General features: G+C 35.2%; 3 protein-coding genes across 7 annotated transcripts; 2 read left to right on the forward strand and 1 right to left on the reverse strand.

Annotated features, from left to right (window-relative positions):
• Positions 1–4127: 4127 nt before the first annotated feature.
• Positions 4128–5619, forward strand: LOC131674917 (uncharacterized). Its single transcript, XM_058953736.1, has 3 exons — positions 4128–4511; positions 4602–4809; positions 5319–5619. Exons 1-3 carry the CDS (start codon positions 4238–4240, stop codon positions 5617–5619), a joined length of 783 nt encoding a protein of 260 aa, XP_058809719.1. The 5' UTR covers positions 4128–4237.
• A 2779-nt stretch (positions 5620–8398) lies between these two features.
• On the forward strand, positions 8399–15993 carry LOC131673601 (FACT complex subunit spt16). 4 transcript variants are annotated; one of them, XM_058951713.1, is made up of 19 exons: positions 8399–8600; positions 8717–8821; positions 9506–9670; positions 9756–9908; positions 9981–10127; positions 10214–10480; positions 10559–10894; positions 10997–11366; positions 11438–11636; positions 11714–12095; positions 12159–12473; positions 12553–12722; positions 12798–12981; positions 13052–13130; positions 13208–13358; positions 13447–13530; positions 13958–14026; positions 14089–14232; positions 15526–15993. In XM_058951713.1, the coding sequence occupies exons 1-19, from the start codon at positions 8532–8534 to the stop codon at positions 15530–15532; spliced, it is 3396 nt and encodes a 1131-aa protein (XP_058807696.1). In that variant the 5' UTR covers positions 8399–8531; the 3' UTR covers positions 15533–15993. The 4 variants fall into 4 exon arrangements, with proteins under 4 accessions (XP_058807696.1, XP_058807704.1, XP_058807712.1 ...); XM_058951721.1 differs by lacking the exon at positions 13958–14026; XM_058951729.1 differs by lacking the exon at positions 13447–13530.
• Positions 15994–16617: 624 nt separating this feature from the next.
• LOC131674392 (uncharacterized) lies at positions 16618–17889 on the reverse strand. Of its 2 annotated transcripts, none has more exons than XM_058953054.1 (2): positions 17586–17889; positions 16618–17098 (listed from the first exon to the last, which is right to left on the reverse strand). In XM_058953054.1, exon 2 carries the CDS (start codon positions 17076–17078, stop codon positions 16785–16787), a length of 294 nt encoding a protein of 97 aa, XP_058809037.1. In that variant the 5' UTR covers positions 17079–17098; positions 17586–17889; the 3' UTR covers positions 16618–16784. The 2 variants fall into 2 exon arrangements, with proteins under 2 accessions (XP_058809037.1, XP_058809030.1); XM_058953047.1 differs by having other exon boundaries at positions 16618–17101.
• Between the last annotated feature and the right edge of the window lie 771 nt (positions 17890–18660).

The following is an 18660-nucleotide window of genomic DNA, read 5'->3' on the forward strand; positions in this document are numbered from 1 at the left end:
GTAAAACTTTAAGATTTGAGTTGAGTAAGAGACTGGAGCCGCAAACTTTTGCAAAAAATTTCTAGAAAACGTTAAATGATTATTGATCTTTAAATGGATAACTTTAAGTTTTTCTTTAGAATAATCGTCTTTCGTTGACAGTTCATAAAATTGAAAAAAACGTTCAACGTAGTAAGTACAGCAAAATCAAACGCTGGATTCGACCACTTTTTCAAGTTTAATCAAGTGATAATATGGATTTTCAACGATTTATCGATAAAGCCAAGTGATAGAAATTTTAATTCAGCGTGTAATGAGTAACTCGAAAATTTGTCCAGCAGTTTTCTTAGTCTGAAATTACGGTATATCAGAGAATTTTTCGATTGATGCAGGCAATCGTTGAATGTACGGCAACTACTACGAGTATTACTCGTTCATCAAGACAACATCCATAAACTATAACTTGACTAATAATCATCCATGATTATACGCAATATATGACTGTCCCTTATTAAATCTTATAAGGAAAAATTTAATTATAATGGCTTCCAAAGAATTTTTATTGAATTTGTCTAGAAGGAAGCCTATTCTTGAAATAAACAATTAATCTCTATATCAATAAATGTACCATAATAAGAGTTTATAATATATGTGGGAAAAACTCGAGGCAATGAGCAACGGAAATTTGTGCATCTCCAGTTCTTATTTTTTTCGTTCGGCTGTAATGATTTCAAAATACCAAGTGCTAAAGTTAGTTCGGCCTGACAAATCTGACCGTGAGCTTAGTAACTTACAACCCGTGATATTTCGGACTTCTCATGAAGCATCTAGGGGAGAGAGGACACCTTTATCGGTTAATTGAGTTTTAATACTGAATGAATTGAGGTTAATGAAATTGTCAAAGTTGTTTGTATGCATTTAGTAAATTTTCCTTTCTGATTATCCACTCTTCCAGCTTCAGCATCCATCTATTACAATGGTTTGCAAATGATCAAATATCTAACAGAAACAGGATCGAGGAGATAATCAATTACTTGATACATAAACTTGAAATGGTTTCTTACAAAACCATACTTGAACATGCGACATAAATATAGATAAATACATTGATTTCGAGACGACAGTTAATAATCGCTAACGTCGCCAACTCTCGTATGTCGACGCGACGTGTACGTATAAAGATATTACAGATAGAGTAGGCATGCTTAAGGGAGTGTCCACACGAAATCCCTCTTCCTTCCTAACCTAACCCCGGGGCCGTCCGAGATTTTATTATATGCCCACGCCATCTCTATAATTACGAGGTGGTAAGTGTGAGATACGCATCTTAATCTATAAACTCAAAATTATAGAGATGACGTGCGCACACAAAAACTCGGACGGGGACGGCCCCGGGGTCGTGAAAGAAGAGGGATACCGTATGAACACTCCCTAAGGGGTGCTAGCTGGTGCTGGTAAGCGGAAACGTTCGACCAATGGAAAGAGAGGAAAGATGAATTTAGTATTGCGGTCTTTGTCTACTTTTGCCATTGCATACAATATATACGGTAAAGTCACGCATGTGCAGTAAATTGTGCAAGAGAAAGATAGAACTACCAATTTGATTCTCTTTCTCTTTTGATTCAGTGGACGCTTTCACTTACACGTATGCCTACTCTATCTGCAATATCTTTATGGTTTTTATCGTTATAGCACTGCTGTCGTATATGCGGTCATGATGCTACGGTCATTTTGGGTGCTGTATTACCGGTACCGCAGCTGTCGCTTCAGACCCCGGTCCCATAGCTACGTATGAATGCGGACGGATACGGACGCGAATCGCAACTCTAGTAACATCACTAAAAATATCTAGTTCGATTATTCAGTACCAACACTACCGGTAGTGAGCAAAAGTAACTGTTGTTTAAAACTGTAGCTCCGAACGTACCACATTTAATGTTCAAATGTCAGGTCTACAATTTACTTTTCAAATTCTCATGAATATTGCTTATTGATGAGTATGCTAATGTAATAAAAGCTTTTGGGATGATTAATACATATCATTTATATATTTTTTCTTCTTCTCATATATTCAAGTACTTCCATAAAATTAAGGCCTAATTCCACTAATTGTAGTTGAAAGTCTATCAATTCTCTATCATTTGCCATCTTATAGACTGCAATAATGTAAAGGTTAGATAAGCGTTCATTAAATGTGGTTCGTTCGGCGCTACAGTTTTAAACAACAGTTACTTTTGCTCACTACCTGTAGTGTTGGTACTAAATAATCGAACTAGATATTTTTAGTGATGTTACTAGAGTTGCGATTCGCGTCCGTATCCGTCCGCATTCAGGAGGTTCGGGACAGTCACCGGGGGGGGGGGGGGTAAGGGGAAAGTACCTATGCTTTAACATAGGATGAAATCAGTGGCGCAAACTGTAGATAACTGAATTCAATGTTCTGTATTATTGTACTTAGATGAGTATGAACTGGTAAAAATGATGAGAATTGAACATTCATCACAAGTATCTACTCCTAATATGAATTAGTCGTTAATTTTTATGTTTTTATTTGAATTATGAAAGTACGAATTGGAGGTAACGATCTGGCAACATAGCATACTTCGAAATTTATTTTTCTTAAGTTGTCTGCACTGCGTATGCGTGCACAGAGCAGGCGAGTGACACGATACGAGGCGGTTGGAGCAGCTGCGTGTACCTATCCTAACCTCCAGTTGTTTATATTGTGATTGTATCCAGTGGTGGGTAGGTAAATTATCGTAGGTAAAATACATAGTTTTTGACACGTAATTTACTATGTATATTACCTCTCGAACTTTCTGAGTTTTTGACAACACGTTTTGACATCTTTTCGGCCATCCCACGGCGATGGCGCGCCGACGCGGTGTGCCGGTACTGCTGGTGCGGTACCGGTCTAAGTCAGGTCTTTTAAAATCTGTTAGCAAAGCATGCCCTCTTCCTGCAAATCCATTATCCACGACACTTTTTGCTAACGAATTGCCGTTATGGCTATTACACGTTACATGCCAAATCCCAAGTTGACCCATGAGAATCATCACAGCTACACTGTCACTGATAACAACGTATATATTAATATTATATTTTTCTCTTGCCATCCCAATACATTCGTCAACCACTTGACGCAAAGCTTCCCCAGTTTCACGATGAGTACTGAAATTCCAGGTATTCAAAAAAATGTACTTTCTTCTCTGCATGTTGTCTAAACGAAACATGGCAACAACATTTTGTTTATTGGCCGCCTTATTTTTCCATCCGTCTATTAACAAAACTACATTATTTACACCCATATTGGCTATTGATTGCTGTAACTCGTTGAATCGATTATTAAGATTACTGTTGGAGAGAGTCTTCTTACTTGGAATAATGTAATTTGGATTTAAGGATTGAATGAAATTTCTAAACAATGGTGATTCGACTATTACGAAAGGTATGTTGCATCCAAAAAAAATAGCCTAAACAATCTGTCCAATTCATTACGATCAATATTAGCTAAAAAAAAATTATTATCATTATAAATTTGAATTTAAAACATTTTAATAAAGACTATTTTAGATCATCTACATTATTATTGAAAAATATCGTATATATACCTGCCATTTTAATAAATAATCCAAACAAGAAAACTAGGAAAAATCACTAATTCCTGAACAGTTAATAATATATGATTTTTCTGAAATATGATTCGCTTCTTCACTTTGGTATAAGATTTGAGGTGAATAACCGAAATTTTCAAATGAAGAATGATAAATTACCTGGTACTAGTACTATTATTACTGTTTAGTGTTTATTGTGAAAATTAATTTTACAAAAACTGTGATAATTGTTACATTTAGGTTGTTAGTTTACTGTTGGAGATAAATAAATAACACCGGGCTTTCTTAGCGTCAAAGGATCAAAGGTCGAATTAAAAATATTCAAATTAGAATTTCAATTGCAAAGTACGTTGGTGTAACACTGCTGCGCATGCGCAATAGTCTTTGGAAGTTTTTGACATTTTTGACAATCTGACATGGTTTTTGACGTTGTTTACAGCTTCTGACATGTACATGTCGAAAACCTCAAAATCGTGTCATTTTCCCACCACTGATTGTATCGAAACACCTATTATTTATAATGTCTGACGAAAACTGCGAATCTATGCGAGTATCGATGGAAAGGCAAGTTTGCAAACAAAAAACAGTACAAGCGAATGCTATAACGTACTGAATGCGGAAATAGGAGAAAAGGCTGTACAAAAATGCGAGAGATAGATCCTACAGAGGTGAAATGCAACTTGCAAGGAAATCGTATAGTCGACTTGGCATTTATGTCTAAAAATATGAATTGCACTATGTGTAATACAAGGCTGGATTTACAATATATTGAGCAAGAGACTATAAAAGGTGCAGCTTCAATTTTTAGTATTAGATATCATTACTGCTTGCTTGTGAATACGCTGAAAACTGGAAATGAATACACAAATCCAGTCACTGGGAAAAGTGTATTCGCCATCAATACCAAACTTGCATTAAGTATGTATTAATTTTTATGACATGCATCAACAATGTAACAACAAAGTGTGTAGTGTATATGTGAGATTGATTTGTAATGTGTATTTACAGCTGCCATTCATAGTGGCGTCGGTGAGACTCATATTACCAAGTTTTTCAATGTATTGGATTTGCCAACAGTTGATTCACATACTTTTAAAACTCATGAAAGAATTATTGGACCTATTGTAGAAGCTGTGGCAAAAGAAAGTTTCACAGAGGCAACTGCCATGGAACGGTTACTTACTGTTGAAAGCATAGAAGAATTAAAGAAGTTGTTGTAAGCTAATTATAAACATTTTACGCTCTACCAATTGCACAACGAAACTTCATTGAGAGTCAATTTTATAAGTGAATTTAAAGTAATCGTAGTGATTTTTATTTTTGAATAACTATCAGTTACAACCAAACCAATCAATTATTTACTATTGATTTCTTCTACGGCTTATTAAATGAAATGATAATTTATACATCTAATTGATTTATTATTTACAGTGATTTTTTATTTATAATCAATTTTATATTTTGTTAAGATAATAGCTTTTGATTTTTTTATTTTTCTTAGTGCATTGCATGCAAATCAATCAAGTTATGAGATCTGTTTACGTTATATACAATAAGACAATAATTTTAAGAATTAATAGTATATTATAAAATTTAAATTCAAACAAACATGTAAACATTCATATGAACATTCATTGATGAATTGGAATAAATTTCCACAAAAAAAATTGAGATACAAAAGATAAAAAATTTTTATTTATTATTTTACTTTCATTTTTTTGTTAGACCAGAAGAATTGCAAGAAGGGTACTTGATTGTTAATGTTGATAATAATGGTAGCAGCATTGTCAGAGTTTTTGCATCATTTGACATGGGCTGGGGTCAGAGAGGAAATGGTCACACGTATGATAGTCTGAATGGTTACTGTGCTCTAATAGGCTTGAAAACTGGAAAGGTTCTAGACTATTGCACGAGGAATCGTAAATGCCACTATTGTGACTCCGAGCTTTACACAGGAAAGAAGGTGCTGCATGATTGCAGAAAAAATTTCAAGGGCAGTGCATTAATGTATTTTCAATTCAACTAAAATTAATAAAAAAAATCATAATGTTGAATAAGTTTCGTCTAAATCATTTGAAAATTAATTCAATTTCAATTCATAATAAATATAATCGTATCTGCTCTGCAATACCGGCTACAGTAAATATATCTATATAGTGTTTGCGATGTTGCCGCACTTCATTAGTTAGCACCGTGAGCTTGGATTAAGCTAGAAAATTTTTATACTAAAATTACTATTATTTAATCGGAATCACGGTAAGCCATGAGTTTAAACACATAAAAACAATCATCGATTAATTCTCTTTCAAACCGTTTTTACAAATTTAAAATCTGTGCTTTTTTCATCAAGTTATTCCCATAAGATGAAGTCAATTTACTCATTTACACGAGAAGTCTATTTAAAACAATGCTAACTATACGCATTAATTTCTCCAAAACTACGCGGTCAAAAATTTTGAAAAAAATCAGACATCAATGTTGCGTCATACTCTACCATAGTTTTCAATTTCATGAAAATCTGTGCATTTTCATGACACTCCTGAACCTCCTTCATACGTACCTATGGGACCGGGGCCTCAGGCCCTCGCTACATATGCGCATACGCGCGCGTACGAGGGCATACAAACGCGTACAAATCGCTAAAAATTTTGATAGTGCCAACAACAGAAAGTTACTACTATTCCTCACATACCCCAAACGAACACACTTACTCCCGGAACAAACGTATCATAACGAGATTTGTGAAGCTGACGCCCAAAAAATTTTTTTAAAAATATTTTTGAGTTTTCATGAGCTAAAACGTTTTCTCCCTATTTCCGGATTAAGTCTCCGCTTGAAATTTTATTTTCGAATTTTCCGTTTTTAAGAGAATTGCGAAAAAAAATCGGGCGTTCGGACAGCGCGCAATATGCATTGAATATTTTTCTCCTGTTTAAAAAGAAATAATATCAATAGCGGATGATAGATCCTTATTTCCGAATTACAAAACAATTTTCCTTTTGTCGATTTTCTATCCAAAATTGAGGAAAATGTAAAGATCAGTAATATACGGCAGTTAGTCGATAAAACAGGTCAAACATTTGCTAATCACCAGATATCCCTATGAGTTCTACAGTGCGTACAGTGCTATCTGTGTCGTCTAGCAGTGTGGCTGTAGTAGTTTTGTATACATCTAAATCATTATCCAGAATGCAGTATCTTTACAAGTAAGGCAGCATCTATTTTTATGTAATTTTATCCAATATTAAGCAAAAATAATGAATCTAGATCTGTTTTATCGGTTTATCGATTTTTGTTCATGAGTTATAGTGAAAAACAATTTTAGCACTGTACGCACTGTACAATTCATATAGGGATATCTGGTGATTAGCAAATGTTTGACCTGTTTTATCGACTAACTGCCGCATATTACTAATCTTTACATTTTCCTCAATTTTCGATAGAAAATCGACAAAAGAAAAATTGTTTCGTAATCCGGGAATAAGGAGTTATCATCCGCTATCGATATTATTTCTTTTTAAACAGGAGATAAATGTTCAATGCATATTGTGCGGTGTCCGAACGCCCGATTTTTTTTCGCAATTCTCTTAAAAACGGAAAATCCGGAAATAAAATTTCAAGCGGAGACTTAATCCGAAAATAGGGAGAAAACATTTTAGCGCGTGAAAGCTCAAAAATATTTTTAAAAAAATTTTCTGGGCGTCAACTTCACAAGTCTGTTTTTCAGGCACCCACGGTCATTAAACCCCGGTCCTATAGCTACGTATGAATGCGGACGGATATGAACGCGAATCGCAACTCTAGTAACATCACTAAAAATATCTAGTTCGATTATTTAATACCAACACTACCGGTAGTGAGCAAAAGTAACTGTTGCTTAAAACTGTAGCGCCGAACGTACCATATTTAGTGTTCAAATGTCAGGTCTACAATTTACTTTTCAAATTCTCATGAATATTGCTTATTGATGAGTATGCTAATGTAATAAAAGCTTTTGGGATGATTAATACATATCATTTATATATTTTTTCTTCTTCTTCTCATATATTCAAGTACTTCCATAAAATTAAGGCCTAATTCCACTAATTGTAGTTGAAAGTCTATCAATTCTCTATCATTTGCCATCTTATAGACTGCAATAATGTAAAAGTTAGATAAGCGTTCATTAAATGTGGTACGTTCGGCGCTACAGTTTTAAACAACAGTTACTTTTGCTCACTACCTGTAGTGTTGGTACTAAATAATCGAACTAGATATTTTTAGTGATGTTACTAGAGTTGCGATTCGCGTCCGTATCCGTCCGCATTCAGGAGGTTCGGGACAGTCACCGGGGGGGGGGGGGGGTAAGGGGAAAGTACCTATGCTTTAACATAGGATGAAATCAGTGGCGCAAACTGTAGATAACTGAATTCAATGTTCACAATATATCTACAGTCTTTGAGGTACAGATGTACATACATAGTAATTCATCTTTATTGTTGAGACTTGTCGAAATTTTCCCTTTTCCCAAGTGACATGTATGATTTAACGGTACAAATATATTATCTGTAGATTACTTTTACTTAGCTATACAAATGCATTCTACTTTCAATTTGTTGTATTGTTTAAATTAAATCAAGCGCGTACTGAATATAAAAATCTTATATAGAGTATTTTACCTCGCGATGACATATGGCAATACATAAAATACGCGACGTATATGTCAGTACGTTACAAAACAATCGAAACTCGAGAGACGACAGCAGCGCGCCATGTGAGCTCGTGAGTAGATAGCCTGGTGCCACTTACAGATACTCCGGTAGTGTTGTACCGTAACTTGTTGTGTGTATTCACACGCCATTACTTTAGTTAAGCAACTCCCGCCATATATATTCCGACAGAGATCCAAGTAGATTTTAGTTTTTCTAAACGAAGCTGGCCACGAGCTGCTAATCAGCCATGGCTGCCTCGTCAATCGACAAGGATATCTTTTTCCGACGTATGAAGCGTCTCTACAGTGCTTGGAAGGTAAAATGTCGAAATAATCCCGGAGTACGCTATCCGCGCCAAGCTGCTCCTATCCTAACCTAATACAAAGCAACCCTCTTTAACCGCGTTCATTTGATATTTTATTCTATGTCCAGGATGGAGAAGCTTGTTCGGATGACAGTCTTAGTAAAATGGACTGCCTCGTCTCCGTCGTCGGCGCCGACGAAGATGTCGTTTACAGTAAAGCGACTGCACTCCAGGTATCTGTTCTTCCTATGCTTTTTAAACTCACCTTATATTCCAATTGTTATTCTAAGAAATTGTGCGTAATTATTAAGGTGCCACGCTATTTAGCTTATAGGCATTATTCAAACTTGCTGAGTTGCATTCCTTCTGTATTGTAGTAGTAGCAAAGGCATCTCAAGCAATTCTGTTCTATATGCCTTGGATTGAAATGAAGACTTTTCAACTAATATCTTGAAAAAGTGATTCATACTTTTAAATAATTTATAATTTAAATTCAACTTTTAAACATATTGGGATTTTTGAACTTATATCCAAAAGATTTTTATGTAATAAATAAATTATTTAAAAAATAATGATAGTATAAGAAAGTACTCCATTTTTCAAGATATTACAAGACTATATGTCTTAACCCAAGGTCTATTGGATAGAATATATTGAATAGCTTTTGCTGTAATACAAAAAGACACTACAATATTAAACCAAACCTATAATTTATACGGGTCACTTTATTATTTATTCCTTTTATTAGTTAAAGATTGAAATATTGTTCAAATGAGTGTTGCTCATATTTTTTCAACATAACATGTGATATATAAAGAAAAGTCACTTTAACTACTAGACAAAGGTAGATTTATCCTTTAATTTTATAATTATTTTTTGAAACTAATATAGCTTTATTATTTACTTTTTCATTGTAGACTTGGCTGATTAGTTATGAACTACCGGATACTATCATGATTTTGTCCAAAGATTCCATAAGTTTTTTAGCTAGTAAAAAGAAAATAGAGTTCTTACGGAAATTAGAAGAGGCAAAACCTGAAGAAACAAATGTTCCTCCTGTAAAATTGTATATTAGAGACAGAGTAAGTTCATACCTTATTAATATTATCTTTAATTTATTTGTATCTGTGAAATAATAGATAAAATTTCTTGTTTTTTGTGTTATAGGCTGATGAAGATAAAGCCAACTTTGCAAAGCTCATTAACATTATAAAAAATAGTAAAAATGGTAAAGCAATAGGTGTCTTTCCCAAGGATAATTACAAATCTACTTTCGTGGAAGCATGGAAAGCTGTCTTAAAAAAAGAAAATTTTGAAACTGTATTTAGCAAATTACTTAAAATAGATTATTTTAGTTCTCTTTATCAATGAAATCATTTTATTTCTATATAGGTGGATGTGAGTGCTGCAGTAGCCTATGTAATGGCCCCAAAAGAAGAATCAGAAATTTTAACTGTTAAAAAAGCCTGTTTAGTGTCCGTTGATGTTTATAATAAATATCTTAGGGACCAAATTTTGGAGGTGATTGATAGTGATAAGGTAAAAGCATTAATTTCCATTAGTTACTAATAATATTGTGAAATACTTAAGAAATAACTAATATGAGTAATTTTTTATTTTTACAGAAAATAAAACATTCAAAGCTAGCCGATGGTGTCGATTCTGCTGTACAAGATAAAAAATATGTCAGTGGAGTTGATACTTCTCAAGTAGACATGTGTTATCCTGCAATTATTCAAAGCGGTGGAAATTATTCTTTAAAATTCAGTGCTGTTAGTGATAACAATGTCTTGCATTTTGGTGTTATTATTTGCTCCTTAGGAGCTCGATACAAAGGATACTGTTCAAACATTGTAAGGACACTGCTAGTTAATCCAACAAAGCAACTTGAGGTAAATAAGTTTATTATTAAAATTGAAAATACAAATTTTTTAACTTATTCTAATTTAAAGTATATCTTTGAATTTTAGGAAAAATACAATTTTCTCACGCAAATTGAAGAAGAAATTTTAAAAAAGTTGACTGCTGGAGTGAAATTGAGTAGTGTATATGAGGCTGTAATAAAATTTGTAAAAGATGAAAATTCTAGTTTATTGGATCATTTAACTAAAAATTTTGGCTTTGCTATGGGAATTGAGTTCAGAGAAAGCTCATTGCTGATTGGTCCAAAAACTAATGCTGTTGCTAAAAAAGGAATGGTATTCAATGTCAATGTTGGATTATCCAATCTGACAAATCCTGATGCAAAAGATAAGGAATCAAAAAGTTATGCATTATTCATTGGTGATACTGTCATTGTCAATGAGGTATAATCACGTTTTCAACTTATGTTATTCACAATAATATTTATTCAATTATTATGTTACTTATGTGTGAATAATCACTAAATACAATGATTTCAATTTCAGGATCAGCCTGCAACGATTTTAACTCCTGTTAAGAAAAAAATAAAAAATATAGGAATTTTCCTGAAAGACGACGAAGATGAAGAAGAAGAAGACAGCGGAAAAGAAAACGAACCAAAACCCGAAATACTCGGAAGAGGAAAAAGAACAGCTGTTATTGAATCTAAATTGAGAACTGAGCATAGCTCAGAAGAAAAGAGAAAGCAGCATCAAAAAGAATTGGCTCAGCAATTGAATGAAATCGCAAAGGCTCGACTAGCTCAGCAATCCAACGGGAAAGAGCAAGAAAAAATACGAAAATCAACGGTATCTTACAAAAGTCTTAGTAGTATGCCTCACGATTCAGAAGTCAAAGATCTTAAGTTATTTGTTGGTATGTTTCTTTTCGGTATTTCCAAAATAAACGTTTCAATTCCCTATAGAAAGAAACTTCTTGCATTCCAGATAAAAAGTATGAAACTGTGATTATGCCGATATTTGGGATACCTGTACCTTATCACATCTCTACTATTAAAAATATTTCTCAGTCTGTTGAAGGCGACTATACTTATCTCAGGATAAACTTTTTCCATCCTGGCGCAACAATGGGCCGAAATGAAGGAGGCGTTTATCCACAGCCAGATGCTACATTTGTTAAAGAAGTGTTTGTGTGATCGTTAAATTTTTAAATATTTATAAATAAATATGCCTCTGCTAATTTATTCAATGTTACTTTTATAGAACTTATCGCAGCACAAATACTAAAGAGCCTGGTGAAATCTCTGCCCCATCGTCAAATTTGAACACGGCTTTTAGATTGATCAAGGAAGTTCAGAAGAAATTTAAAAATAGAGAAGCTGAAGAACGTGAAAAAGAAGATCTTGTCAAACAGGATACTTTAATTCTATCTCAAAATAAGGGAAACCCCAGGCTTAAAGATTTATATATTAGGCCAAATATTGTTAGTAAAAGAATGACTGGCCAATTAGAAGCCCATACAAATGGTTTTCGTTATACTTCTGTCAGGGGTGATAAAGTTGATATTTTATATAACAATATAAAAAATGCTTTCTTCCAACCATGTGATGGAGAGATGATCATTCTTCTACATTTTCATTTGAAGGTAATAAAATTATAGTTATTTATTTTGGATTGTCGACTGTAGAATGGTATTATGATATTTTAGCATGCTATCATGTTTGGAAAGAAAAAACATGTAGACGTACAGTTCTATACCGAAGTCGGTGAAATTACAACAGATTTAGGAAAACACCAACATATGCATGATCGTGATGATTTAGCTGCTGAACAGTCTGAAAGAGAGTTAAGACATAAATTAAAAACGGCATTTAAAAGTTTTTGCGAAAAAGTTGATGCCATGACCAAACAAGAGATCGAATTTGACACACCGTTCAGAGAACTTGGATTTCCAGGTGCACCTTTCAGGAGTACAGTTCTTCTCCAACCCACAAGTGGGTGTTTAGTAAATCTTACAGAGTGGGTACGTATTTATCGGCGATTTTTCGTTGCAACGACACAAACGTGTTTTAAAATATCTCACATTACTTTGTACATTTCAGCCCCCATTTGTCATTACTCTTGAAGACGTTGAGTTAGTTCACTTTGAAAGAGTACAATTCCATTTAAAGAACTTTGATATGATTTTCGTCTTCAAAGATTATCAACGCAAAGTTGCAATGGTTAACGCTATTCCTATGAACATGCTGGATCACGTCAAAGAATGGCTTAAGTAATAAAATATTCAAATTTTATTTGGAATATTACAGATTGTTCCACGTTACTTTATACGATGTGTGTTGTTTAGCTCTTGTGACATAAGATATTCTGAGGGAGTTCAATCTCTGAATTGGACCAAAATTATGAAAACGATTACGGATGACCCAGAAGGATTTTTCGAAAGTGGTGGATGGACCTTTTTAGATCCTGAGAGTGGTGATGAAAATGAAGAAGTTGAAGATGAAGAAGAAGAAGAGGATGATGCCTATGAGGTAATTTAAATAAAAATTTGATTGAAATTTAAAAACTGACTAATGAAATCATTCAATCATATCATCTTAGCCATCAGATTCTGGTGATGAAGAAGAATCTGATGATGATTCTGATTATTCTGAAGCGTCAGAAGATTCTGATAGTGAAGGTATTAATCCAAAAAATTATAAGTAACTAAAATTTACTGAAACACGAATAAAATTATATATTCATAACATTTTATAGAGGAAGAATTAGGAAGCTCTGAAGAATCTGGAAAAGACTGGTCAGACCTTGAAAGAGAAGCAGCTGAGGAAGATAAAGAAAGAGGGGAATACAATGAATCTTCAGATTATAAGGGCAAGAAAGGAAGTAAACATTCTTCTTCGAAAGATAGGTATGTAATCATTGATAGAATCGTACAATTTCATTGAATAATTAGAAACAAAATCGTCGTTTACAAAATATTTTATCTAAATACTTAGGCATAACTCTCACAAAAGTGCATCACACTCTAAAAATAAAAATTCATCTAGTAGTAAAGACAGGAGATCGTCAGATAAACACAGGTGAATATCTTTTTATAACTAAATAAAAAAAAATTAAATAAATGGGTGATGGTGGAACAGTTGAATTTAATTAGCATTTGTGTTAGAGCTGCTTCAAACAGTGTGATGAATGAACAAATATTTATAAAAATTCGAGTAATTTTGTCAATGTTTAAAGAATATCCAATGTCCTAAAAAATTAGAAAAACAAATATTCACTAAAATTATTTAGTATAAATTTAGGTAACAAAATTTACTCAAAGTGAAATCAAAGGTTTTTTTATTTCATTCTATAAATTTAAACTCATATTACAAAACATATATAACTTGGTAAAGTTTACGCCAACTATCAGAATAATGTAAGGATCTTATATAAAATGGTGTAGTAACCCTAATAATTTATCTGTGACACTTGATCTTGTTATTGACATTTTATTAATAATTAAAGATCGGGTAGATCAAAGAACGAGGGATCACACAAGAAAGTGTCATCTCATTCTAAATCATCCAAACACAGGTGAAAACTATCATTTGTGATATTTTGGAAATTGTACTAAACCTTTTGATTCATTATTTCAGTCCAAAAAAAGGTGACAAGCACAGCAAGCATGATAGACACAATAGCAGCAAGGATAAAAGTAAATCATCTACTCATTCTTCCAATAGTAAGAAGCGTTCGCGTGACGATAGTTCTGACAGACACAGAAGCCCTAAAAAGTCTAAGTAAGTTTACTTCTTTATAGTCTTTAACTATATGCACATCACAAAAAAAATAATTTTAAAATAATCGGATTAATGAGTAAACAATTTTTTAATATATCAATTCATACATGTAATATATAGAAATATTAGGTAAGACGATATCTTTAAATTGCGGCTTAATAACTAATCTGGTGAATCTGAAAATATTATAGAAAAAAGTATGCATAATTAAGCAAAATACTTTATTTTAGGCCCAATAATGAAACTAATTGTTTGATATAATTCTTTCGAGACAATGTGATACGTTTTTAAATTGCGAATGAGGAGTTCGACAGACTAAAATTGTTTTTTTATCTCAGTTCTCTTTTAATACATTTAAAGATTCTTGAGTGGCGTTGAATCTCATAGCAAATAAGTATATTCTCTTTCGTTACTGCGTTATATATTAAATTCAATTCAACTTCTGTTGAAATAATATAAATAGTAGTGTGGTATTCAATGCTGTCGAGTTATCATCCCATTCTCTTTCGCTAAAATATTATAATTGAAGAAAAATGGTTGCCTTTTAACTAGTTTTTCAGACGTGTATCTAAACAATCAACCCTAGGTGCTGTAAAACACTAGTGATATAGTTTTTACGTTATGATATATCATTTAACCATTTTCAAAGCACTTTCTGCAGTCGTTTCTTAAAAAGTAGATTATACAGAATATTTCAATTGAATAGTAATTAACCAATATCCAAATATGAAAATTTATGTATGATACTTATGTCAATAGAAAAACAATGTATTTTCTTCATTTATAATCCAGACTTTAGTGTTATGAATAGCGATAAGGAGTTCGAAAGAACAAATATTTACTAAAAAATGCAATTCAAACAACAATTTTACTTCGATAAATATCATTAAACGATTAATCGCTTTGTGCGAATAATTTTGTTAGATTAATATTTTCAACGCAGAATTGCGACCTTAAAATTCCGAAAAAGCGGCGCTGCCTATCAACTGTACAAATCGCATACGTGTGTACATTAGCATTAATGTACATATATATATATATGTGTGTGTGTGCGCGCGCGCGCGCGCGTGTGTGTGTGTGTGTGTGTGCGCGCGCGTGCGTGTGTGTGTGTGTGTGCTGAAGTTCGAATGAGGTATTCGAATTAGTGTCTCATTTAACAGGTGCCCATCAACTGTTTTATTATAAAATCATTTTTACATCTATCTGATGCTCTGTTTTTACTAATTTGGATATTGGAACTAGTGCAATGATGAAAAAAATTATATTTCTAAAAACAATCTTTTTTTTTCGCAGGAAATAAACGTTCACCACAATAGCCAGTTTTTGGAAAACAAAAAGCATCCATGTTCTCTTGAAATAAGCGTATTTTGATAAATTTTATTTCATGGTGCGGTAAAAACTTTTTACTACAAAAAATACCCTTATGTTACTGTAAAACTGAGAATTCAGATAAAAACAAATATCTAAAAATAAGTATAAAAAAATTGGAATCGTTATGTTCATTTACAATGTTAGTTGTGGTTCGAGTATATTTTTATAGATCTCATCTACTCCTTTCTAAAAAAATTATATAATTACACTTGAAAAGTAATGTCAAATCATACCTAGGTTATTTATATTCTATTTAATAAATTTTCGTATCTACTATTTCTGAACAATTGGTATGTTTTAAAGTATAGACAACTTTTTCTACCGGCAAATATTTGTAATGTATTGAAATATTGTAACAAAAATTACATGAAGTGTTTGAATACAGTGTAAAGTGCTTTTTTTTAACCGAGTAAACAGTTATTTTCCCGATTATCCGATGATCCTTCTCTGACATAACAATTTTTTAAATAATTATTTAGAAAGAATCAGTTGTTCATATTTTCAAAATAATTGTCTAAAATGATTTTTATGTCGATAATATTTGTCGACCGTATCTTATGTAAGTGAAAAAATTGGAAAACATTGTTTTTGAAAAAATGATCATGGTCTGTAATGAAATGCTGACCAATAATTTTTCAGATTTGAGTGTTTATAATAAAATAAGTAGTATAGTTGAAGCAATAAGAATGTCAATAGGGTCATGAATCAATAATGGAATTGATGAAAATCTATGAGAAGTGAAAGTGCATACGTTGGCGATCACGTGGGCACTTTCTCTTGACGGTGTCAGCAGTCGAATCTTTATCTAAAGAAACAGCTGGCTAGAAGAATTGAGTCACATGCGTGAAATGAAATTGCGAGAAATATGTTGATTACGTAATTACGTAAGGTGTAAAAAGTGGAGGAGTAAAGAAAGAAAGAATATGGTGGGGTGAAAAGAGCGCATAGGGCGGGAAAGAGGCTGGTTGCTGAGTACAAAGCGAGAAAGTCGGCAATTTTACGAAAAATAAAGTATTTTATTGAGCATTAAGAAATTAAGTAAACGACAAAAGAGAAAAGAGAATGAAGAGTGTCAGGTGGGTCATAGCTGCAGAACGAGTCGACCTGCAGAAGATAACCATCGAGGGGCGACGATGTGGAGCAACAAGGGGCGACGAGGAGCGAAGAGAAGTGAAAGTCGGCTAATTCCTGCCGATCTGGTCAATCTGTCCCTGGAGGTTGTTAACAACCTCGGCGGGCACGTGCTTGCCGAGAATCTCGAAGAGGTTGATCCTTTGGTTGCCGGGAATGGACTCGTAGGCGGCGAGCTCGATGCCCTCCTGTACGTTCTGGATCTGCGCGTCTTTGGGAATGAGAAAGGTCGACTGTGCCTGCTTGATGGCCTCGTCGCTGAAGCGCTGGCCGTCCTTCTGCTGGGGCATCCCAGCGGCCGTCGCTACCATCAGACTCAGCACCAACATCGCCGCCGATTTCATCCTGCAGCTACTTGTTTTGCCTGCTGAAAGCACGCCAAGGCACGCCCGGGCCTGATTAGCACCCACGTACGTAAAGTGACATCGCGTGCAAAAGCAGCGATAGCACCTGTGGTCAATGACAGGAACCTATCGCGAGCAAGCGCGTTGCAACTGCGGCTGCGAAGCAAGCGTCTGACTATAAAGGAAAGAGCGGTGGCGTCGAGGAAACGACAGGCCGCTTGGGCCAGCTGTGTGTCGCTCGCAACTCCACAACTTTCTCGGAAGTTTGGCCTACGTATTGCGCCAGCGCCCGGTCGCCACTCGCTTGCGAGCCTTACTCGACGGGCGTTCGCCAAGTCAAGCTTGCAATGTGCGTGCAAGTCTCCGACTAGCCAAAGCGTTAGCCCATTGCCTCGGGACCGACGCAAGCAGTTGAGAGGCGATGAAGAAGTGCGAAGGACTGCGCGAGAGCGAGGGCAGGCGCAGGCGGAAGGATGGGAGTAGGAGCAAGGGAGCCTGGACACTTACACTGTGAGAGACGCAGATGGGCGGTCGACCTTCCGGGAACTAAAGGCGCCAGCGATATGGCACTGGCTTATATAGCGCGCGCTCGAGGATTCGAGGCCCCTCGCCCGTGCTCTTTCCTTCTGAAAGTGGGAGGCTCCGCTATGCACGCGTGCACGTTTGGCGCCACCACTCGCTCCTCTCGCTCGGCCGCGTTTCGTTAGCTCGTCGCGCTTTGCAGAAATGCATCGTCCAGCCGTCAGCCCTTTATTGCAACGCTCTTGACTTTGGCACCGCCCCGGCGCGGCGGGCCCGATCACCTGCAGGCCGCGCCGGCTACTACTCGTGCTTCTCGCTTGTCCTGACTCTCGGCCAGAAAGAAAGCACTGGCCGACTGTCTGAATATTCATGAGCTGTGCCAGATATAGCGTTGCCTCGTTCGCTTGATCGAAGCCGCCTCCGATTCTCGCCAAGTCCATACGGATCCTCCAGCGCAAAATAAAAGTGACCCAAAAGCATGATCTTTTTACAATCCAATCCGTTTTACGATCACTTACGGCAAACCTATGATCCCCTGATCGAGCATCCAAGCGTTTTCAGCTATTTCTTATGCCATCGCATCATCAAAGCACTTTATTTAACAATTGAATAGTGCGCATTTGAGCCAGACTAGATAGCTAGAGATTGCATTACCATTACATCTTCCCGGGTACCTCTGGCCGATATTCCTTAGCTGTGCAATAGCGAACTAAACATTTTCTCAATGCATCTGCAACTTTGGCGCACAGCGCCGCCAGTGCGCACTGCACGCGGATGAAAGTCATCTTTCGCTCGGTCTACCTCGTATTCGTAAACACACTCAGAAAGCATTTTACGGTACTTTGTAATATCAGCCTTTCGCCACACACGGCACATCTTCGCGCCTCTAACGCAACACCACCACTTATCGCCTCAAACCTCTCCATATACCTCGTCTTTTTTACCACAAAATAATAGCTTTACTTTTCTTTTCTTCGAGAACAGCTGGCTCTCGTGGCTTTTCGTCGATTTCCAGTACCCTTCCTCTATTGCACACTTTACAAGCGTACTTCTAATTCGT

This window comes from Phymastichus coffea, unplaced genomic scaffold (genome assembly GCF_024137745.1).
Source record: "Phymastichus coffea isolate CEN01 unplaced genomic scaffold, Cenicafe_Pcof_1.1 PCOF00014, whole genome shotgun sequence".
NCBI lineage: Eukaryota > Metazoa > Arthropoda > Insecta > Hymenoptera > Eulophidae > Phymastichus > Phymastichus coffea.